Consider the following 22828-nt stretch of genomic DNA (forward strand, 5'->3'; position numbering starts at 1 on the left):
GCTTTATGCCATGCAAAGGTTCTCAATCTGAAACTCTTTAGAAGTTTTTTTTTTTGTTCTCCTATGATGATCCATGATCACTTAGGGCCATTTGCACAGTTACAGTTTAAACTTGATTTCATTTTAAACTGGATTCAATCCGTATCAAGCCTCGTTTGTTATAATTTGTTTCATTTTGAGTTTAAGCCACCAGCTGATTATATTCAGTTTGAGCTTTGATTGTGCAAACGGCCCTTAGAGTCAAACGATGTAGATTACATTTTCCAAACGATCATCCGAGAATTAATCAAGTACGGTAATCACAGAATGATAAATTGTTGAAGAATGTTAGTTATTTTTATGTACGCTACTAGATGTTAATTACAGTATGAACAAGATGCATTGTATATAATTATCATACGTCATAGGAGCATACTATTAGTCATATCTTATGAATTTTAAAACAATCTGGTTATAATAACAGGAAAAGACAGATGAAATTTTTCCAATATGTTATCAGTCTGTGAAGTAATATAATTTTTCAAATCATAGAATAAACTCTCATTTTTGAACTCATACTACTTATTGAACGAGCGTTAGCGAGATCTCACTTTTAACTTTCTGGTGGCCAAAGTCGTTTTCCGTCTGTTTGTAAGTTCTACAATAACTTTAGAGAGAGTTGATCAATCAGCTTCAAATTTTGAACACTTATTCTTGGAACCGTTCTACAGGTGAAGTTCGTTGGACAACAAAATTGACTAGCTCCTTTTATATAGCTTTTTATATTTGTATTATACCGTTTCTGTACAAATACAGATAATTATAATCAGCTGATGAAAGGTGAATTGCTCGTGTATGCGGTGTGTAAATCTGTACGCACTTGATTAATAGCCCCGTTTCGGAAAGCCAATTTTCTGACTCCATCTGTCTAAAGCCTAGAACTCAGCTAAATCCCGAGCTCGGAAACCAGCTCTTACAGAAAAACATGTGTTTTCATAGTGATTCGATATTCCTCAGCCCTGGATCATATAATTAGAAAGTGATAATATTGACTTCCAAAAATGCAATTTAGAAAGAAAATGTCAAAATATGGAAAAGCATTATTTTCCGACCTATCAGAACCCTGGAAAATCTTGTCGAATTCCACTACTGATAACCGGTTATAATGGAAATAACCAAATATTATCTATATTATAATAAAGAAAAGAATTGGCTTATACATGTACGGAATAGGAAATTCACGAATGACGCATCATCACGTCTCAACTACTCAACTGTTTAACTTGAAATTTTGCATACAGATTCTTAATTAACCGAGGATGGTTATAGGCCTGTTTTCAATTTTTCAAAACGATTTTACGTTGAGTTTGCAACTTGTCAAGTTCTAAAATAGACCCTTGCGGAGCACGGGTTACCTGCTAGTGATGGATGAAAGGTCTATGTCACTGATACTTTCTAGAAAATTCACAGATGATCACAGCTTTTGACATAAACAATATAAGAGGACTGATTTTTGCTAAAAATAAATACAGAAAAAGTAACAAGTCTATTGAAATTCACCAGTGAATATGACTGTAACTTGTAAATTTTATGAAACAGGTCACTATAGATGTATTCATGACTGCCAGGTAACCCGTGCCCCGCTAGATTATAATAAAAACTTTGATAAACTGAAAGCTTGACCTACTGAAATCTTATTATAATTATCATTCTATAATGATTTTATAAAGGCCAATAGCCATCCTCAGTTAATTAAGAATCTATATGCAAGATTTCAAGTTAATGAGTTGAGTAGTTGAGACGTGATGATGCGTCTTTTGTGAATTTCCTATCCTGTAGGCTACATGTATAAGCCAGTTCTTCCCTTTATTATATAACTAGCCGTCAGGCCCGCTTCGCTCGCCATATCCGTCTAGCCAGGGGGCTCCGCCCACTGAATGAGATCAACAGGATCGCTTCGCTCGCCTGCATTTTTCATTTGACCATTTTTATCATATGCTTGGACGATCCAGTCGGGGGTCCAGACTAAACGTCTGGCTAAAAGGATATGGCGAGCGAAACGAGCCTGACGGCTAGTAATATAATATTCCCAGGAATAGCTCTGATTGAAGTAGCAGTGCCCAGTCAATTTTTCCGCGATAAATGCATTTCAATCTTCAACTTGGTGCCAACCTAACAAAGTCAACTCAACTTAATGCCAATGTGACAAAATTATTAATTTAGTTACCATCAGTTAACAACTGTTTCGAAGAGGTACTCTCTCTAGATTATAGTTCTTTATTAACATATGGTATGGACATTTTTCAATTATAATATTAAGAGATTGGAATAAGAAGAATATACATGCCAAAAGACGAACTTTAAACCCTTAAAAATCACCCTTAGAGTTAAAATATTGCCAAAAGATATCTTAGTGCGCCTCTAAAGGGCCAACTGAACATACCTACCAAATTTGAACGTTTTTTGGTTCGGTTGATTTCTAGTTCTGCGAGTGAGTGAGTGAGTGAGTGAGTGAGTCAGTCAGTGAGTGAGTGCCATTTCGCTTTTATATAGATAGATTATTTATAGACTAGCAGGTAACCAGTGCTCCACAAGGATCTAATTAAAAGCTTGACAATCTGGAAACTTGACCTACTGAGATCTTGAAGATTTTAGAATAAGTCTATAAGCATCCTCGGTGAATTAAGAATCTACGTGCAAAATGTCAAGTTAATGAGTTGAGTAGTTGAGACGTGATGATGCGTCATTCGTGAATCTCCTATCCCCTACGTGTATAAGCCAGTTCTCTCCCTTATTATATTATAGATAGATAATTACATCTCTCAATATGACGTGAAAATTATTTTTCCGGAAATTGGCCAAATAAAGCAGTAAATCAATGTGAAGTCACAATCAATGACGTCATCAATGAGAGATGCTATTCATACTGTCAGTATTGCTCCTAATGTCCACATCAATGACGTCCATTCAATCAGTGCTGACATTTTAAAGTAGATCTCACTACGCATTTTTTATTACATCAATGCGCTGTTTTTTACTAATTTCATTGTTTTCTGATGAAATAGATTTCTATTCCATTCATATTTTGACAATACCATTGCATCATCTAATTTTCAATCAACTACTATGCAATAGTAAATTACGCCAACTCAATACGTGGTTTAGATTTTGTCAATTTTACGAGGATTTTGAACTAGATGTTGTGGTAGGTTACGCATTGTTTACAAACATAGATTCATAATCGTACCTTTATCAAATTTAACTGCAGTTAGATTACGTCATCTACTGGAAACAAAGTGGCAAGTACCGGTAGGCCTACTCTGCAAACACTTTTTAATGTGGACAGGTAACCCATGCTCTGCAAGGGTCTAATTAAAACCTTGATAAACTGAAAACTTGATGTACTGAATCTTGAAAAATGTAAAAAGGCCTATAACCATCCTCCGGGAATGTAGACTATATGCAAAATGTCAAGTTAATGAATTGAGTAGTTCAGACGTGATGATGCGTCATTCGTGAATTTCCTATCCCCTACCTGTATAAGCCAGTTCTTCACTTTATTATAGTATGGATTGAAGTTCAAATGATTTATCAGTAGTCTATATCTTTGAATAAGAATAACTTTCGAACGGTTTGCGATGTCGATGTGCGGTTTTCACCATCCATTTCTCTTGAAATTCTGTATCGAAATCATGTGTCAATATCGGGGAACCAAGCTTCGCTCTGGAGCACAAAACCATAAAAAATTTAGTAGTTCTGTGAACAGTTGACCTCACGCAGTTTTCTCATCCACAAGTATCTGATGTCACCTGTTTCATATGTTAACAAACTCAGTTCATGTTTGAATTTGTATTCCATTGTGATATAAATTCATCCAGTTCCGTGATAATCTTTCCATCTGATAAAAATTAATTTTTACAATCAAAAATATTATAATTTCTTCAGCATTATTTAGTTCATTTGATTATTTTTAATCACCTATCAAATTAGTTTTTTTTTCAAATGTGAGAATATTGATACTGATGGGCACGCATTATAATACCATGACTGCAAAACAAAATATTGGAACCAAAGACCTTGAAGATGCATAACTCTCTAAGGTCTTTGACTATAGACCTTATAGAAATAGACACGGCTTTTACAGAACATCTGTGTAATCCACTTGTCAGCTGATTGATTATGAATGATTCTATAGTCTGTTAATCCTATCTCCAGAGAAAATGATAATATAATTATTATAGTGATATCAGAGTATGGAGGAAGTCATTTTCTTTTCATAATACCTTAAGGCTGTGCAAAGTCTAAAAATAAACTTTCTACTCGTAATATTTTTCAAAGTTTTTCGACTTGTATATCATCTAGCTATCAAAATGAAAAAGTTTTCTCAGGAAAACATTTTTTTCTGATCATTACTTTTTGAGATATGAGCGCTTAAAGTTTGAATTTTTAGGACAGAACATTTCAAATTCGGTAAGAGATAAATCCATGAGATTTTTCATGGTATTGTTGATCTAGTAAAACGAAAATTTTCTGAAAATATCAATTTTTAAGATAGTTATTCAATTTACTAAAAATAACCAAGAATAACTTTTAGTTGAGCTATTTTTGGTAAATTGAATAACTTTTTCAAAAATTGATATTTCAGGAAATTTTTGTTTTATTAGATCAACAATACCATGAAGAATCCATCCTCTAAATCTCATGGATTTATATCTTACCGAATTTGAAATGTTCTGTCCCAAAAATTCAAACTTCAGGCGCTCATATCTCAAAAAGTAATGATCGGAAAAAATATTTTCCTGAGAAATCTTTTTCGTTTTGATAGCTTGATGATATACAAATCGAAAAACTTTAAAAAATATCACGAGAAGAAAGTTTATTTTTAGCCTTTGCACAGCCTTAAAATGCAAAATTTAAAAAACTTGTATATACATCGACGCGCAGTTGAAAAAGGAATTTTCCGGCTTCTTCAGACATCTGTGGAATGCATGCAATGAATAATCCACTTGTCAGCTGATTGATTATGAATAATTCTATAGTCTGGTTAAACAAATAAAATAAATATAATTTTACTAGCCGTCAGGCTCGCTTCGCTCGCCATATCCGTCTAGCCAGGGGGCTCCGCCCCCTGGATCCCCGACTGGATCGTCCAAGAATGAGATCAGCAGGCTCGCTTCGCTCGCCTGCATTTTTCATTTGAGCATTTTTATCATATGTTAGGACGATCCAGTGAGGGGTCCACACTAAACGTCTGGCTAAACGGATATGGCGAGCGAAGCGAGCCTGACTGCTAGTAATATAATATTCCCAGGATTGAAGTAGCAGTGCCCAATCAATTTTTCCGCGATAAATGCATTTAAATCTTCAACTTGGTGCCAACCTAACAAAGTCAACTCAACTTAATGCCAACCTGACAAAATTATTAATTTAGTTGTCAGTTAAAAACTGTTTCGAAGAGGTACTCTATCTAGATTATAGTTCTGTAGTAACATATGATATGGAAATTTCAATTATAATTAAGAGATTGGGAGAAGAAGAATATACATGCTAAAAGACGAACTTTAAACCCTTAAAAACAACCCTTAGAGTTAAAATATTGCCAAAAGATTTCTTAGTGCGCCTCTAAAGGGCCAACTGAACATACCTACCAAATTTGAACGTTTTTGGTCCGGTAGATTTTTAGTTATGCGAGTGAGTGAGTGAGTCAGTCAGTCAGTGATTGAGTGCCATTTCGCTTTTATATATATAGATTGCCATTCAACTGATCATAGTTACAGACAACGTCATATTCTAATTCTAATTCAACACACAACAAATTCAAATTCATTATCAAACACACATACATCTATATAATCTAAGGTTAATCCTATCTTCAAAGTAGATTATATATATAGTGATATCGGAGTATGGAGGAATTCCTCCCACTTTTCATATTATCCTTAAAAAGAAAAATCTCAAAAAACCTTGTGTATACATCGACGCGCAATTGAAAAAGAAATATTCCTGCCAAATCTCATAGAATTCTATCAACGCGTTTGGCCGTAATCGCGTTACATACAGACAAAAGAAAATCCGAGTTAAAACATAGAACTCACCACGTTCGGTCAAAAATTTATTCATAGTTTATACAGAAAGGTCCTATCTCTAATCACAGTGGATTGAGATTAATTCCCAGTGGAATGGCTAAATCTCTCTCACAAAAGCCGGTTGCTCAAAAGTCAGTTAAATTTCAATCCTGTTTAATTTTACGTGAGCCAAATCAGAGAAGACCATTTCAAAAAGATGGTTTCTCTGATTGGTTCTCCTGGAAATAATCATGATTAATATCAATTTAACCGGCTTTTGTGCAACCGGCACTAAGTACCTGATTGAATTATTGAAATAGTTCAACAGCAGCTGAGTCATAATTTGCCTCACTCCCACACAAATGCACTCGCTCACTCACTTCAACCACGGTTGCACAAAAACTGGTTAAATTTTAATAGTGATTAATTCCACGAGAACCAATCAGAGAAGCCGTATTATCAAAAAGACCTACTCTGATTGGTTCTCGGGAAATTAATGACGGTTAAAATTTAACCGGCTTTTGTGCAACCGGGCCTAAGTTTCACGTGGGCATCATCCAATGCATTTTACGACATAAATTTATCACAATATTTTTTATCACTCAACTGATTTCGACGCAATGGCTTTTGTTGCAACGCGACTTTCACAATAATCAAGCATTTTTCACGAATGGTTTATAATTAACTTCAGTTATTAATCAACTACTACCGATTGATTTCACATTCTTAGGCTATAATTATATTATCTTGATGGCCTTGTTAGCCTACATATTTTCATTATAAATATAATTTTTCTCATCATCCTCCTCTTCCTTTTCTTCCTCTCCCTCCTACTCCTCCTCCTCCTCCTCCTCCTCCTCCTCGTCCTCCTCATTCTTCTTCTTCTTTTTCTTGTTCTTGATCTTCTTCTTATTCTTCTCATTTATTTTATTTATTTATTTATTTGCAATACATAGTGACTAATGTAATAACATTGGTAGATAAAATAATAAGGTAGTCCTTGTGCTATTTTTCTTCCAAATTTTTAGGTGACACAGTCCAAGATGAGGTTAGAATTTCACGAGTACAATTTTCACAAAATTCTAGTCCAAAATAAACATGAAAACTATAAATTTTGAATTTAGATGGCTTGAATTAATAAATTGATTACAAATATTCCACTTGTTTGATTGATTCAATTACCACTTGTAACAAATAATGTTGAGTTATTTAAGAAAATTTGGAACCATTGAAGAAACACAAACTTGTAAACACTAAAGCTCAGCTGGCTTTATTCTTCTTCTTCTTCTTCTTGTTCTTCTTCTTCTTCTTCTTCTTCTTCTCTTCTTCTCTTCTTCTTCTTCTTCTTTCTTCTTCTTTCTTCTTCTTCTCTCTTCTTCTTCTTCTCTTCTCTTCTTTTCTTCTTCTTCTTTCTTCTTCTTCTCTTCTTCTTCTTCTTCTTCTTCTTCTTCTTCTTCTTTCTTCTTCTTCTTCTTCTTCTTCTTCTTCTTCTTCTTCTTCTTCTCTTCTTCTTCTTCTTTTCTCTTCTTCTTCTTCTTCTTCTTCTTCTTCTCTCTTCTTCTCTTCTTTTCTTCTTCTTCTTCTTCTTCTTCTTCTTCTATTTCTTCTTCTTCTTCTTCTTATTCTTCTTCTTCTTCTCTTCTTTCTTCTTCTTCTTCTTCTCTTCTTCTTCTTCTTCTTCTTCTTCTTCTTCTTCTTCTTCTTCTCTTCTTCTCTTCTTCTTCTCTTCTCTTCTTCTTCTTCTCTTCTTCTTCTCTTCTCTTCTTCTTCTTCTTCTTCTTCTTCTTCTTCTTCTTCTTCTTCTATTTCTTCTTCTTCCTCTTCTTATTCTTCTCATTTATTTTATTTATTTATTTGCAATACATAGTGACTAATGTAATAACATTGGTAGATAAAATAATAAGGTAGTCCTTGTGCTATTTTTCTTCCAAATTTTTAGGTGACACAGTCCAAGATGAGGTTAGAATTTCACGAGTACAATTTTCACAAAATTCTAGTCCAAAATAAACATGAAAACTATAATTTTGAATTTAGATGGCTTGAATTAATAAATTGATTACAAATATTCCACTTGTTTGATTGATTCAATTACCACTTGTAACAAATAATGTTGAGTTATTTAAGAAAATTTGGAACCATTGAAGAAACACAAACTTGTAAACACTAAAGCTCAGCTGGCTTTATTCTTCTTCTTCTTCGTCTGATTTGGTTACAGTTCAAGAATTTAATCATCAATATCTTTCCAATAATTTATTGTAATAATTAATCAACTAAGCTAATAATTCATTCAAATATTTTTATGATACCGAATTCCGAAAAATGGTTATTGAGAAAGTCAGTATGAGTCACACACATCTCGTGATTGAATAAATTATTGATAAATATTTTCAAGTGAGTTTATCTACACATAGCAGCCAACAGCTATCACGCAGTTATAGAATCCAAACAAAGAAAATAGTTACTTCAGAAATCGAAGTATAAGAAGAAGAAGATGAATGAGGAGGAGGAGGAGGAGGAGGAGGAGGAGGAGGAGGAGGAGGAGTAGGCGGAAGACGGAGTAGGAGGTGGGGGAGGAATAGGAGAAGGTGGAGGAGGAAGAGGAAGAAGAAGAAGAAACGAAAAGGGAAAATAAGAATAAGATAAGGAATTTGATCATCACTTGAGAGATAGAGATAACTATGTCATCTGTTTGTCTAATCATAATAATTGCGTATTGGAGTCATTGATAACTTGAAAGAGAAATTCCCCTCTCAGTTTTTATCATTCACAATTTGTTTATAGAACAGACAACAACACAGCTTCAATATTATTTATATACTGTGTTAGTAACCTGTACAAAGGGAGTTTATTATCGATAAAATATATTAGTATCCAAAAAGTTGTATCAAGTGTTTTAGTACATATTGAAGAGTTTATTTCTGTTAGAATATCTGAAAACTTTAAAAATTATAAAAGTGTCATATTATGGTGTGTTAATACTGTAAATAGAGAGATTATTTTCGTTGAAATACTAACTTCAAAACTTGATTACGAGGGGTTTGTATAGGCCTACCGTACGTCAAAGTGATAAGTCAAAATTTATCAATTTATTTTTTAATAATACCCTACTGGATGTTCATAGATTGTTTGCTGAAAAGTGTTTTTTCCTGCTAAAACATTATTTATAAATTCTACAATCCTCTCCGACAATACATTGAAAATCTCTTCAAATTTGGAAGCTGTAGAAAAGGTAGGGAAGATGAAAATATTTCACATTATTATAACTAAAATAGGATATATTCACAAATAAAAAATATAATTTTGAAGAATTACCGGAAAACAAACTTAATTCTAAAAGCACAGCTGATCATTACTTCACCATAATAATTACTAGTAGTTCTGTGAACAGTAGACCTCACGCAGTATTCTCATCCACAAGTACCTGATTGAAACTATAGACCTTATAGAAATATTGCAATAGACTGGCTTATCCACACATCTGTCTAATCACTTGTCAGCTGATTTATCTATATATATAAAAGCGAAATGGCACTCACTCACTGACTGACTCACTCACTCACTCACTCACTCACTCACTCGCAGAACTAAAAATCTACCGGACCAAAAACGTTCAAATTTGGTAGGTATGTTCAGTTGGCCCTTTAGAGGCGCACTAAGAAATCTTTGGCAATATTTAACTCTAAGGTTGTTTTTAAGGGTTTAAAGTTGTCTTTTAGCATGTATATTCTTCTTCTCCAAATCTCTTAATTATAATAGGTATTGAAATTTCCATATCATATGTTACTATAGAACTATAATCTAGATAGAGTACCTCTTCGAAACAGTTGTTAACTGGCAACTAAATTAATAATTTTGTCAGGTTAGCATTAAGTTGAGTTGACTTTGTTAGGTTGGCATCAAGTTGAAGATTTAAATGCATTCATCGCGAAAAAATTGATTCGGCACTGCTACTTCAATCCTGGGAATATTATATTACAAGCCGTCAGACTCGCTTCGCTCGCCATATCCGTTTAGCCAGACGTTTAGTCTGGACCCCCGACTGGATTGTCCTAACATATGATAAAATGCTCAAATGAAAATTACAGGCGAGCGAAGCGAGCCTGCTGATCTCATCTCTGGGCGATCCAGTCGGGGGTCCAGGGGCGGAGCCCCTGGCTAGACGGATATGGCGAGCGAAGCGAGCTGACGGCTAGTGATGAATAATTCTATAGTCTGATTTTTACTCTAATATTGGCGTATGAAGGCGGCTCCTTTTCCTTTTTATATATTATCCTTGAAATTTTTCAAAATTTCCAAAAACCTTGTATATTCGTCGACGCGCAATTAAAAAAGGAACATACCTGTCAAATTCAATGAAAATCTATTACCGCGTTGCGTCGTAAATGCGCAACATATAATAAACAAGAGAAATGCTAAACCGTCGACTTGAATCTTAGACCTCACTTCGTTCGGTCAATTATTCACTCCAATTAATTCAATTTTCAATTGTTCAACCAAAATTTACCATATTAACTATTTTGTTCGTCATGATCGAAGTATAAAGTTTATTTATTCACTGAATTTCTGAACAGAGATAAAAACACATTGTGCTGGTTGCACAAAAGCCTGTTAACTTTTAATTGTGATTAATTCCACGAGAACCAATCAGAGAAGCCGCCTTTTCAAAAACCCTCTTCTGAATGGCTCTTGTGAAATTAATCACGGTTAAAATTTAACCGGCTTTTATGCAACCGGGCCTTAATCATAAAATAATTGGCAACGGAAAAACAGGATCATAGCCCACTATTCTATATTTAATTCCCAAATTTTGATTGAAAATTATACCAAAAGAAATAGATCTTCTCTTTAGTTGAACTATGTTTAAAATTGAACTACTCTAACTTACCTAGTTAGGTCCACGTTATAATAGCAGTGAAGAAGGATAGGAAAACAGCGTTGTCGATTCTCTACCTTGCTAGTGCCTTCTACATAGAAGATATCTGATACTGGTATATCTGATGTAATATTAGTTGCTCATTTATGCTTTAAATATTCTATTATTCAAATCAAATCAATTTATTCTCGCATTTTACAAATAATACAGTACAGTTACAGTACATTTATATATACCCTTACATTATGAGAGACTCACATGTAGGCTTAAGCCTGTGTTTGTGAGGGCCTGGCATAATTCTCTGAATTTAAAATTTATAAACTATTAAACTAAATTAATTTGAGAAAAAATACAGATTGAAAATTTGATATAAATTAATGTTAATATTATAGGAAGAAAAACAAATATTTGACTGCGGAAGTAATTTAGTTATAATTAATGACTAAAAAATTAGTAAAACTAAAAAAGATAGATACACTATAGCAATGCAATTAAATACTAAGTTGTAAAGAATTTTTTCAACACCTATAATGAATGATGGTGATGACGATGACATTATTGAAATCAATTCTTCATCATCATCATAATCTTCTTCATCATCATCTCTTCTTTTTTATCATCATCTTCTTTTTATTCTTCTTCTTCTTCATCATCTTCTTCTTCTACTTCTTTTTATTCATCTCCTACTTCTCGTCCTCCTCTTTCCTCTTTTTCTTCTCAGCCTTCTTCTTCGTCTACTTCTTACGAATATCATTATTACCATTCTCTAAAAAAATATAATATTCCTTTCATCCGTCATCCAGATAGTTTCTATTGCAATTTTCTCACAATAAAATTCTCTTTTGTTCTTTTAACCTAATTTTGGTAATTTTATTATACTGTAGACTTCAAAAATGTTGTACTTTTGTGAACTTTATTACTGTTATTATTTTGTGATTGTAGAAATGTCTGAAATATTATTGGGCAAATAAAATTTCAATTTCAATTTCTTATTAAATCACAGAAATAGAACTGACAAAAATTGGAGGCAACCGATTCCTCGATATGATAGAAAAGGACGCCAATAGAGAGGAGGAGAGACAAAGGAGAAAAAAACAGAAAGCCACCAGAAAATGGAACAAATTACTCGATAAATGTGAACCGACCTCCGAAGATCATAATACTAGAATGGCGAACATTGAGACTACATGGCATATCAACAATGAGGATGCTTTCGGTGAGCGTATTTATTATTTATTTATCCACTTATTTATTTGCAACTATAGTGAGGTCCACGTTATAGTGACAGTATTTGATAAACTTTGATTTTGCTATCCTTATCTATCGTTCGACAAAGCAGGTAGTATTATCCTTTTCCAGGTCCACAACGAAGCCAAATCTGTTTTTGACGATGTAGAAATATAATTAATTAAGGCAGATAATAGGCAAAGCTGTTCTTCCATCTCTATCCATTGCCATTATAACGTGGACCTCACTGCAGCAAGTTGCTCGTGCTCCACAAGTGTCTCATTAAAAACTTGACAAACTGAAAACTTGACCGAGTGGAATCTTGCAGAACGGAAAATAGTCCTATATCCATCCTCGGTGAATTAGGAATCTATATGACAAACTCTACCTGCTGAGATCTTGAAGAACTGAAAATACGCCTAAATCTATCCTCGGTAAATTAAGAATCATTGTGCGAAATTTCAAGTTAATCAGTTGAGTAGTTGAGACGTGATGATGCGTCATTCTTGAATTTCCAATCCCGTACGTGTATAAGCCAGTTCTTTCCTTTAAATTATTGATTATATAGAAAAAGCCGTCAGGCTCGCTTCGCTCGCCATATCCGTCTAGCCAGGGGGCTCTGCCCCCTGGACCCCCGACTGGATCGTCCAAGAATGAGATCAGCAGGCTCGCTTCGCTCGCCTGCATTTTCCATTTGAGCATTTTTATCATATGTTAGGACATTCAGTCGGGGGTCCAGACTAAACGTCTGGCTAAACGGATATGGCGAGCGAAGTGAGCCTGACGGCTAGTAATATATTTCCAGGATTGAAGTAGTAGTGCCCAATCAATTTTTCCGCGATAAATGCATTTAAATCTTCAACTTGGTGCCAACCTAACAAAGTCAACTCAACTTCGAAGAGGTACTCTCTCTAGATTATAGTTCATATTAACATATGGTATGGACATTTCAATTTAATTTAAGATATTGGAATAAGAAGAATATACATGCTAAAAGACGAACTTTAAACCCTTAAAAACCACCCTTAGAGTTAAAATATCGCCAAAAGATTCTTAGTGCGCCTCTAAAGGGCCAACTGAACATACCTACCAAATTGAACGTTTTTGGTCCGGTAGATTTTTAGTTATGCGAGTGAGTGAGTGATGTGAGTGAGTGAGTGAAAGTGAGGAGTGAGTCAGTCAGTGAGTGAGTGCCATTTCGCTTTTATATATATAGATTCAACATTTTCATAATATTTTTAACAATTTGAGAGAAAACATTATAGGTTACATATCACAGAAATAGTGATAAGAAAGATGAAAGAAAACTCTTAGAGAAAAATCTCACTTAGAGCCGTTTCCAGAGTCAAAGCTTAAACTCAATTTGATCAGTTACTGGCTCAAACTCCTAGGGCCGGTCTCCGAGCTCGAGATTTCGCTAAGTTCTAGATTTTAAACAGCTGGAGTCAGAAAATTGGCTTTCCAAAACGGGGCGTAGTCGCAGTAAATAGTTGCAGCAAAATAAATCCTTATCTTCTCATTTCTGTAATTGGAAATGTTTTTCCTTGAGGAAATGAAACATTCCTAAATTTATATAAATAAAAATCGAGCCTCAAATTTTGACTTTCAATAACTTTTTTGTGTGCGCATCAAATTTGATGATTTTTTAGTTGTGTTCGCTATGTTCAGGACCAGGTTTATGGCTATCAAATTTATAATCCGACTTCAGGACTCTTTCATTATTTATTTATTTATTAGAACAGTCAAAACACGATATTTGGAGAGAAACAGGCAATTGCCCAAAACTTCTTCAATTCCTTGATTTTGGCACATAAATAGTCCAAAGTGAGGTTAAGTTTAAAATTTCTGTTTTCACCAAAGATTAACACTCAGAGAATAGTATTCGAGATACTGATGAATTTTGAATTTCGAAGGGTTGATAAGAGCCGGAAATAACACTAAACAATCCGAAAGTTTCAATAATATGAAATAAACTTGAAAATTTTGAGCAGAAAAATTAAAACTACTATCACTGCAACTATCAGCTGATCTATACGGTCCTTCAAAGTTTACATGTAATCCTTATGGGAGAAGATTTGTGAGCTGGCCACACACAGAAATAAAAATCAGCTGTTATAATCATTGCGTCATGTGTGCTGCTCCATAAACGCCCATGTATTTTATTCTTAGCGCCCCGTCTAAAAACAAAATGACTGTTCTGTGTGTAACCATCCAGCAGTGCGGCCTCAGGTTAAAGACTTACATGCACTAAAGACATTGCTTTGTTTCGAATAATTGTGCTGTCTTCGGTGTTCAGAATTAATTGATTTTTGGTAAATCATTCATTTAGCAGTTGGAAAATTATCTATATAAATAAAATGCCGCATCGCGCCTCCTCAGGAAGTTTGTCATAAGATGCATTAAACTATTTGGCGGTACGAAGTTCGCTGGGCCAGCTAGTAATTCAATATAACTGAAACTTTACACTATTTTCTCTTTATTTTATTTTGTGTTCAAAGTTCTAGTTTTTCGATATTCAATTTGAACGTGACTATGACAATGACTACGACTACGCCCCGTTCCGGAAAGCTAATTTTCTGACTCTGTTAAAAGTCTAGAGCTTATCTAAATCCCGAGGTCAGAATCCAGCCCTAAATGTAGTTACATTATAATGAACGAGACTTGACATAGATTTAATTCAGTTCAAAATTGAATTTAGTTTTAACTGACACTGTGCAAACGGCACTTTGTGAGTTTTAGGTTATAAAGTCATTATCTGATTATCATTGGTTTTCTATCCTTGTCTGTCATTAGACACAGCAGATAGCTCTATCCTTTACCAATTTCACACCATCGCTAAATCGTCTGTGGACTGTATGTAGAAGTATTACGAAGAACCAAAATATTTAATCTCGATAAATTTTCATATAGTATATAATTTACTCAAATTATACTAATTTACTAAATTATATAAATACGAGAAATTTAACACACCCCTCTATTATTTTTCCTCTTCATTTTTCTATCAAAATTGAATGGAAACTCGGTCATTAGGTCTCTAGTCGTCCAGGCTCATTTATTAGAATGCCATTGAACATTCAATTGGTTTATGTCAACCCCCTTGAAACATCTTGGTTTGGCAGCTTTCCCTGAAATAAATGGCTCTTCAAATTCATGTTGACAGTCAACAGAAATGTTAATCATTCGTCAGAAGCAATAGGAATCCAAGTTCCAAGGCTAGTCAAAACTCATTCCACTACAAATACTTATTATATAGCACACACTCTGTATAGAAATCTACGAAATACCGGAGGTAAATCCAAATATATTTATAAAAAAGAATGTTAATGATTGGTTGAAGGAGATCGGGAGGACAAATATAGAAGTGATAATTCATTCATTGTATAAATAAAGCAAATGTCGTGTAATGATAGTCCAAATTTAACTCTAAATGTTTACATCTTTTATACTCAAAATCCTTGAAACTTCACATGTTTTCTGATATCTGATACCTGGTTTACCCAAAGAATGTGATAGATGCAAGTATGGGGACAGTCCGACGTTAGCCAATCATCGCCAAGACCCTCTTCCACACACAGGCTTTGCCTTTGTGGAGAGTTTTCATTAAGTTCTTTAAAATATAATGTTGTATTTTCTGTAGTTACGATATATAGCAGTTTGATTTAGTTATAATGATTAATTTTTTAGTTCAACTGTAAGTTTTATTTATGATTGTTTGGTTGCAGAAGATGTAACGTTGTTGTATGATATGAATATTTGTACCCTGAAATCATGATAATAAAAACCAATTTGATTTGATTTGATTTGATTTCCTTTGAAATTTTCCCCCCGCTACAATTTTCACCTGTCAAACACATAGTTTTGTCCGGTAAAGCTCTAAAAAATAGACTAGTCTCATCACAGTTGAAAAAATGTTCTCTTGTTCAAAGCCTTCACATAAATCTTCTAGTTTTCTTTTCCACTCTAGAACAATGTTTCCATCAACAGAATCGATCTCTCCATAAACAGCTTTATATGAGATTTCATGTCGGATTCGAAATTTTTCTAACCATCCTGACGATGCTTTCTCAAGCATTAACAACTAACTGTTGGGCTATTTCTAAAGCTTTTTCACGAATCAATGTGCCAAAAAGAGGATTTTTTTTTGTCCTAGCTCTAAAAAACTACCTTTTGTTGTCCGTTATTTCACATATTTGTCCCTTTGAAGTGTCCGTTAATCATTATTGAGAGAGTCCGCTATTTAGAGATAATCATGTATTTGTCCTAGCTCTACAAAACCACCTTTTGGTGTCCGTTATTTCACAAATTTGTCCCTTTTAAGTGTCCGTTATTGAGAGAGTCCGCTAATTAGAGATAATCATGTATATCCCTCTTATGGAGAAATGGCGCGGAATAAAAATTTGTCCATTATTGAGAGATGTCCGTTATTTGGAGGTGTTGAGAAAGATTTAACTGTACATTTTTTTGTTTATGCAGGTTCTAAGAATCCGTCTTTCAACTCTTCTAATAGTTTTTGCGTCTCCCACCAGCGGTCAAAGACTTTTCTTTTTGCTGGTGGAGTGTGAAAAAAGTTTTAGTTTTTAGTTCTCGGTAGTTAATTTTATTTTATTTTCTTGTAATGAGTGTTGATTTATTAACCTTGATTTGTTGCATTGTTAAATTCTGACAATAAAGAATTGAGAATTGAGTTTCTTTAATTCCATTTCCGTCAATATTGAAAAGAGTTTCACTGCAATACATTGATTGCGGTCTTAAAACTGCTTTGTAGTTTTTCAGTTTTGTATTAATGGGAAGACTTTTTCTCTTATAAGTGTCCCTAGTTACATGCTGTCCCTTGGAAAGCTTTGAAATTCTGGCCTTCCCACTAAGATTATAATTATGTGATCGTCTCTCCTAGATAAATCTATAATAAATCTAAATGTATAATATAATGAAGGGCTTATACACGTAGTGGATAGGAAATTCACGAATGACGCATCTTCACGTCTCAACTATTCAACTCATTAACACAAACTTTTCGATACAGATTCTTGAGTAACCGAGGATGGTTATAGGCCTACAGTATTTAAAATTCTTTAAGATCTTAGTATATGACAAGTTTAAATTTTGTCAAGTTTTTGATTTGACCGTTGCGGAGCCCGGGTTACCTGTTAGTTATCGATGAGATTCAACAATTGAGATTAGATTTACTATAGTGAGGTCCACGTTATAATGGCAGTGTTTGATTAGCAATGGTATTGCTATTCTTGTCTATCATTCAAAAAAGCGGATAGCGCTATCCCTTGCTCGCTTTGCTCTGTTGCCAGATCGTCGTTTAACAATGTAGAATTAATAAACAAAATATTTCATCTTAATCATGAAAATTCATTATTGGAAAATATAATTTCTTGCTTAATAAAATACAAGTGATTACTTTAAACGAGAATGAACAGTCAATATAACATCAATAAACCTGTATCAGCTACCGTCTATAGAAGGCATTGACAAGACAGAGGATCGGCAACGTTGTTCTCTAATCTTTCTCCACTGCCATTATAACGTGCAACTCACTATAGGATGAATGATTGGAATGCATCTCCTATACTTGGCGGTGGATAAGGTAATGTGAGACATGAGCGAGCGAAGTGAGCCTAATTCTTATTTTCAAATATTTTCATTCCATTCTCTCAATTTTGATAGAGAGTTAGTGGGGAGGATATTTTTAATATTCTTTCCGAAGAATGAACATTGATATGTCCAAAGCTCCGCCAATTTATGTAGATGCATAACAATATAATTATTATCTATAGTTATTATATTACAAATTGCTTTTACATATCATATACAGTTCAATGATTATTTTCTTAGTCTATATTATGTAAATTCATCTATAATTTTGCTGTATTGTAAGCTATTGTATATAAGTGTATAAGCCAGTATATATTGTAATCTACATAAATGAAGTACTCAATCAATCAATCAATCAACCAATCAGAGTCGATTATGATTCTATTGTTGTCACACACCCACTAAACTTTACCCCCTGCGAACATCAATAAATTTGACAATAATATTGAAGATGGATAAAGTCTTATCACAGTAATTATTCTGGTTTATCCGTTATTCATATCCAGATAATACGTCAAGTACATTCTTAAAAATAATGGAATTTATTGTTGTTTTTATCTTGTTTTCTCAATAACAGTAACTGTCATAGGATAGGAATGTTAACTGTTTTTATTTTCATACAAATGTTGTACTACTTTCCTCCTTCTCCTCCTCCTTCTACTCCTCCTCCTCATTTTTCTCCACCTTATCCTCCTCCTCCTCCTCATCATCATCCTCTTCCTCATTCACCTCCTCCTCCTCCTCCTCATTCACCTCCTCCTCCTCCTCTTTTTTCCCGACCTCTTTTCCCTTCTTCTTCCCCTTGATATAATTTGTATTTTGAAATAAATTGAGAATTGGCAACTCCACCATTCTATCATTTATTTCCAATGACTTTATAAAGTGAATTTCCAACACATTTCTCCTAGCAGTTAATTTGTTTCGAAATTGATCACTCAAATTTCCCAAGTTTGTCTTTTGGTCCTGCAAATTTATTTCGTGATGTGAATATTTCCTATTTTAGTGATAATTATGTGAAATATTTCTTCTATGTTTGATTTTGAAGCATCTAAATTTAAAAATCTACATTGTAAAAATAATTAAGGACTGAACATTTTGTGAACAACTACAAGTCTTCACCTATTTCGGACTATGTGTGACCTTATCTAAATTTGGGAGAGGAATAGCACAAGGTTACCTTATTCTTTCTCTCCGTATCATTTTGATGATGTACTTATTGTATGAATCAATAAAGAATATATATTATAAATTGATTTTATATTGTTGATTAATTTTTTTATCAACAAAAGTTTCTTAACCAGATCACTCCCGAGCACATTTGACTGTCGGTCCCGGCTGAAGTATGACAGTCGTAAGGCCCATTGACGACTTAAATTATATATTCAGGCGGTGGGACCTTCCCGCAAAGGGACTCCCCACCAACAAAAGCCATACGACTTTTTTTAATATTGTTGATCATTTTCAAATTTTCTTTCAACCAACATACTATAGGACAAAAATTTTCAAGATTTATTACTCAATTTTTTATTTCAAATTAATTTTATATTGTTCATATTTATTTTCAGATTGTCCATCAACCAATACAGAGGACGATATGATGGGATTGAAGTTAAAAATCATAGAAAATGAACAAAGTTATATTCAAGAGTTTGATGTCCTTTGTATACAAGCCAAAGAAGTTTTAAGGTGGCGTCATGCTATACCCAGATTTAACAGACAGTGTATCACCAAAAACCTACAGAAACGTGAGTCAAAATTGAAATATTTCCAGATTTTGAAGATACAATAGGAATTGTGAAATCTATAATCTATAAGGCTCAACTCACACTTACGTGACTCAATTCAAGAAGAGACAGCGACTCTAGTCTCTTCTCGACGCAGCATGTGCTTCCAAATATTAAAAATATAAGATCTAATCCGCCACTAATTTGCATGTAACAAATTTTTATAATAATTATTATGAATATATTTTCTTATCTATTTCTTATTAATGTCTTATCTAAAATGATAGAACTTCACTTTCATTAAACATAACCTCACTTTCATTGAAAATGCACGGTACTACGCAACTCAAGTCGCTCTGAAATAAAGTTTTCCATTTTTCCTGTTCTACAGACTCTGAAATTTTTTCCATTTTTTCTGTTCTATAGTGAAGTGTAACGCACACACCATAGAGGAGAAAGTGACGTCTATATCTCACAATGACCTTCAAGGATTAATACAAGCCATGGATGATACACTGAACGATAAATTTGTATCCTATTTATTGGTATATTGCGAGAACATTGGGGAGCTCCGTGGTCTATTCAAACAGAAAATGTGAGTATAACAATCTGAATATTATAATATTACTTTTCTTCTCCTTTTTCTTTATCTTTCTTGTTCTACTGGTTCTTTTTCATATCTTTGTTTTTTGATAAATATTATTTATTGTCTATGTTTCTTACTTTTCTCTTTTTGAACAAACGTAGCGTAGTGATTTCCCATGTTTCTTCTTATATCTTCTTCTCATTCTTCTCCCTCTCCTTCTTCTTCTTCTCCTTCTTCTTCTTCATCCTCTTCTTCCTCTCCCACTCCCCGTTACTACTGCCACTCCCTTCTCCTATTGTTTCTTTTATCAACTACTATTAATGTTTTCCAATTAATTCAACTTATGGTTTGAACTAGAATTTCGATTCAATTCTTTGAATAAACTTAGCCTTATTATATTTCTATTTGTATCTCTTTTCAGGAGAAAAGACTTTGAATTCTGTCGCCTACTCTTCAGTTCCTATTTCCAAATAGAGAGATCTCTGCTGCCCATACACAGAATTTCAAAGCTTCAGTCTCTTTTGAAAGAAATGTTGGATTTCTTACGACCGATCAGTCAGCCTGGTGACAGCAGCTTATTCGATCAAGTGGTACTGTTGGAGACCAAACTGTCTGAGGTGAGATTGGGTTCGATTCACGGTCTGTCTCACATTTTTGGCATTCTAAGAATGAATGAATTAATGCCGGGAAACCTTGCTGGCTTAGGTCTGGTGTTTGGAAAATATTAGTTCTATAGTGAGGTCCTCGTTATAATGGCAGTGTATGATTAGCAATGGTATTGCTATCCTTGTCTATTATCCAACAAAGCGGATAGCGCTATCTCTTTCTCGCTTTGCTCTGTTGCCAGATCGTTCTTTAACTATGTGGAAATATAATTTTTCAATAATAAAATATAATTGATTATTATAAACGATTGATTATTGATGTAATATTAACTGTTCATTCTCGTTTATTAATAATCAATTATCCTATTATATAAAGCGAGCAATTTCTGTATATATATTTATATTTATATTTATTTATGGTTATTTATGTCCAATGGGCCTCCAAAACGGCTCTAACGATTTTCACGAAATTTGGAACATAGTAGGTTCATGATATAAAAATTCGATTGCACCAGGTCTCATCCCTGGGAAAACTCGCTGAAGGACATGAAAAGGATAATAATTATTCATGCTTGGACAAACAGATGATAATTTTGTCATCTGTTGATAACAGAAGATTCATGTGCCTGTGTGGGAGATCAGCTGTGTAATCAATCAGCTTACCGTATCTCGCGAGAAATCTAGAAATTTTAATAGACTCAATCAAAATAATCTGATTTGTTGACACGACATGGTATATCATAATATTCAAAGTTAATTATTATTTTACACTTTTAAGTGATTAGTGAGTGCTATTTTTTAAAATCAATTTTTTTGTAAACAATCTAAATTAGAACTTTTCTATTTTCAAATATTTGGACTGAAAATTGGACTTGAATTCAAGTGTATGGAACATAACCTACTTTTTGGACCATTTATAGTGTATAAATCGAAATTCGGGGAAGAAACAGTTTTTCGCTATGCCTGTTAGTCCTTCCCCAAGCAGTTTGAAAAATTGTGTTCTGTTTATCAATAAATAAAATGATAACGAGCAAAGCTCGGTGCACCGATATTATTTTATTAAGCAAGAAATTATATTTTCCAATAATGTCATAAAGAATTTTCATAATCGAGATGAAATATTTCGTTAATTTTTATTCTTACATTGTTAATAGACGATCTGGCAACAGAGCAAAGCGAGAAATAGATAGCGCCATCTGCTTTGTCGAATGGTAGACAAGGATAGCAATACCATTGCTAATCAAACACTGCCATTATAACGTGGACCTCACTATAGATATTGTCAAACCATATGACTTGTCATTTTTCTTTGTGGCTAATTTTAATATAAATAAAAATATGGATCTGAGAACTCTTTTAAATTATTTTGTCACAAAAATATTTATTTATTTATTTGATTTATCCATCTATTGTATAAAATACCATAATCATAATACAATAATTATGACATTGGAGGAAAAGCTAGGACAGGAGGAGCCTGTACTATTTCTCTCCAAAAATGTTGATAAAATGTTAATGTTGTCGAAAAGATAAGGTTATGTAATCACACACTGCTTCGTCACTTGATTTTCGGTCCAGGAATGATGATTTAAAATTTTAAATTTTGAAGGTTGATTTTATACTCTAAATGAATCACAGAATGTATCACAATAAATTAAAAACTTTAGAAATATTGCACTTATTTGAAAAATTTTAATACAAAATCAAAAACCTACTCACTATTGTTATTCACAGCTGAAAATAATTCAAAAGGGTACTCAGATTCATATTTGTATTTATATTCTAGTCTTGTATGAATATAGTCTAGTCTCAGTTATGATAATCAGAATTATATTCTAGTATGAATAACTAACTTACATTGTCACCTCCACAACTGCTCAGAAATACTAATCTCATTTTTTTCCGATTTGTTTTCAGATTCTAATGAAATGCCACGAAGTGACTCATTCAATTTTGGGGACAAACTACATGAACAACATACTTCAAGCGTTATTTCCCTTCAATTTGAAACTTCCCAATACTCTCCAGTCTCCAGAAATGGCGCAGAAAATGTTCAAAGATGGCGACCAAAAAGTATTCCCTGAAAATGGATTGATGAAGAGTCCAGACAAAGGCGATCTCAAAACATCAAGTTGTGATGGGAGTTCAACTAAACTTCGAGA

At 33.6% G+C, this 22828-nt stretch overlaps 3 protein-coding genes across 10 annotated transcripts in view; 2 read left to right on the forward strand and 1 right to left on the reverse strand.

The window, feature by feature from the left end:
- LOC111054622 (gastrula zinc finger protein XlCGF57.1) overlaps positions 1 to 22828 on the reverse strand; it is a 721792-nt gene that overhangs the window by 234744 nt on the left and 464220 nt on the right. The window lies entirely within an intron of this gene.
- The window catches only part of LOC111060042 (gastrula zinc finger protein XlCGF57.1-like), a 410286-nt gene that overhangs the window by 69672 nt on the left and 317786 nt on the right, over positions 1 to 22828 (forward strand). The window lies entirely within an intron of this gene.
- Positions 1 to 22828, forward strand: part of LOC111056039 — a gene marked incomplete in the record, with an annotated part of 49506 nt that overhangs the window by 1887 nt on the left and 24791 nt on the right. The window contains 5 exon segments of the mRNA XM_039440932.1: positions 11921 to 12133; positions 19317 to 19496; positions 19902 to 20070; positions 20483 to 20678; positions 22584 to 22818. Of these exon segments, the coding sequence (XP_039296866.1) occupies positions 11921 to 12133; positions 19317 to 19496; positions 19902 to 20070; positions 20483 to 20678; positions 22584 to 22818 (993 nt within the window).

This window comes from Nilaparvata lugens, chromosome 14 (assembly GCF_014356525.2).
Source record: "Nilaparvata lugens isolate BPH chromosome 14, ASM1435652v1, whole genome shotgun sequence".
Taxonomy (NCBI): Eukaryota; Metazoa; Arthropoda; class Insecta; order Hemiptera; family Delphacidae; genus Nilaparvata; species Nilaparvata lugens.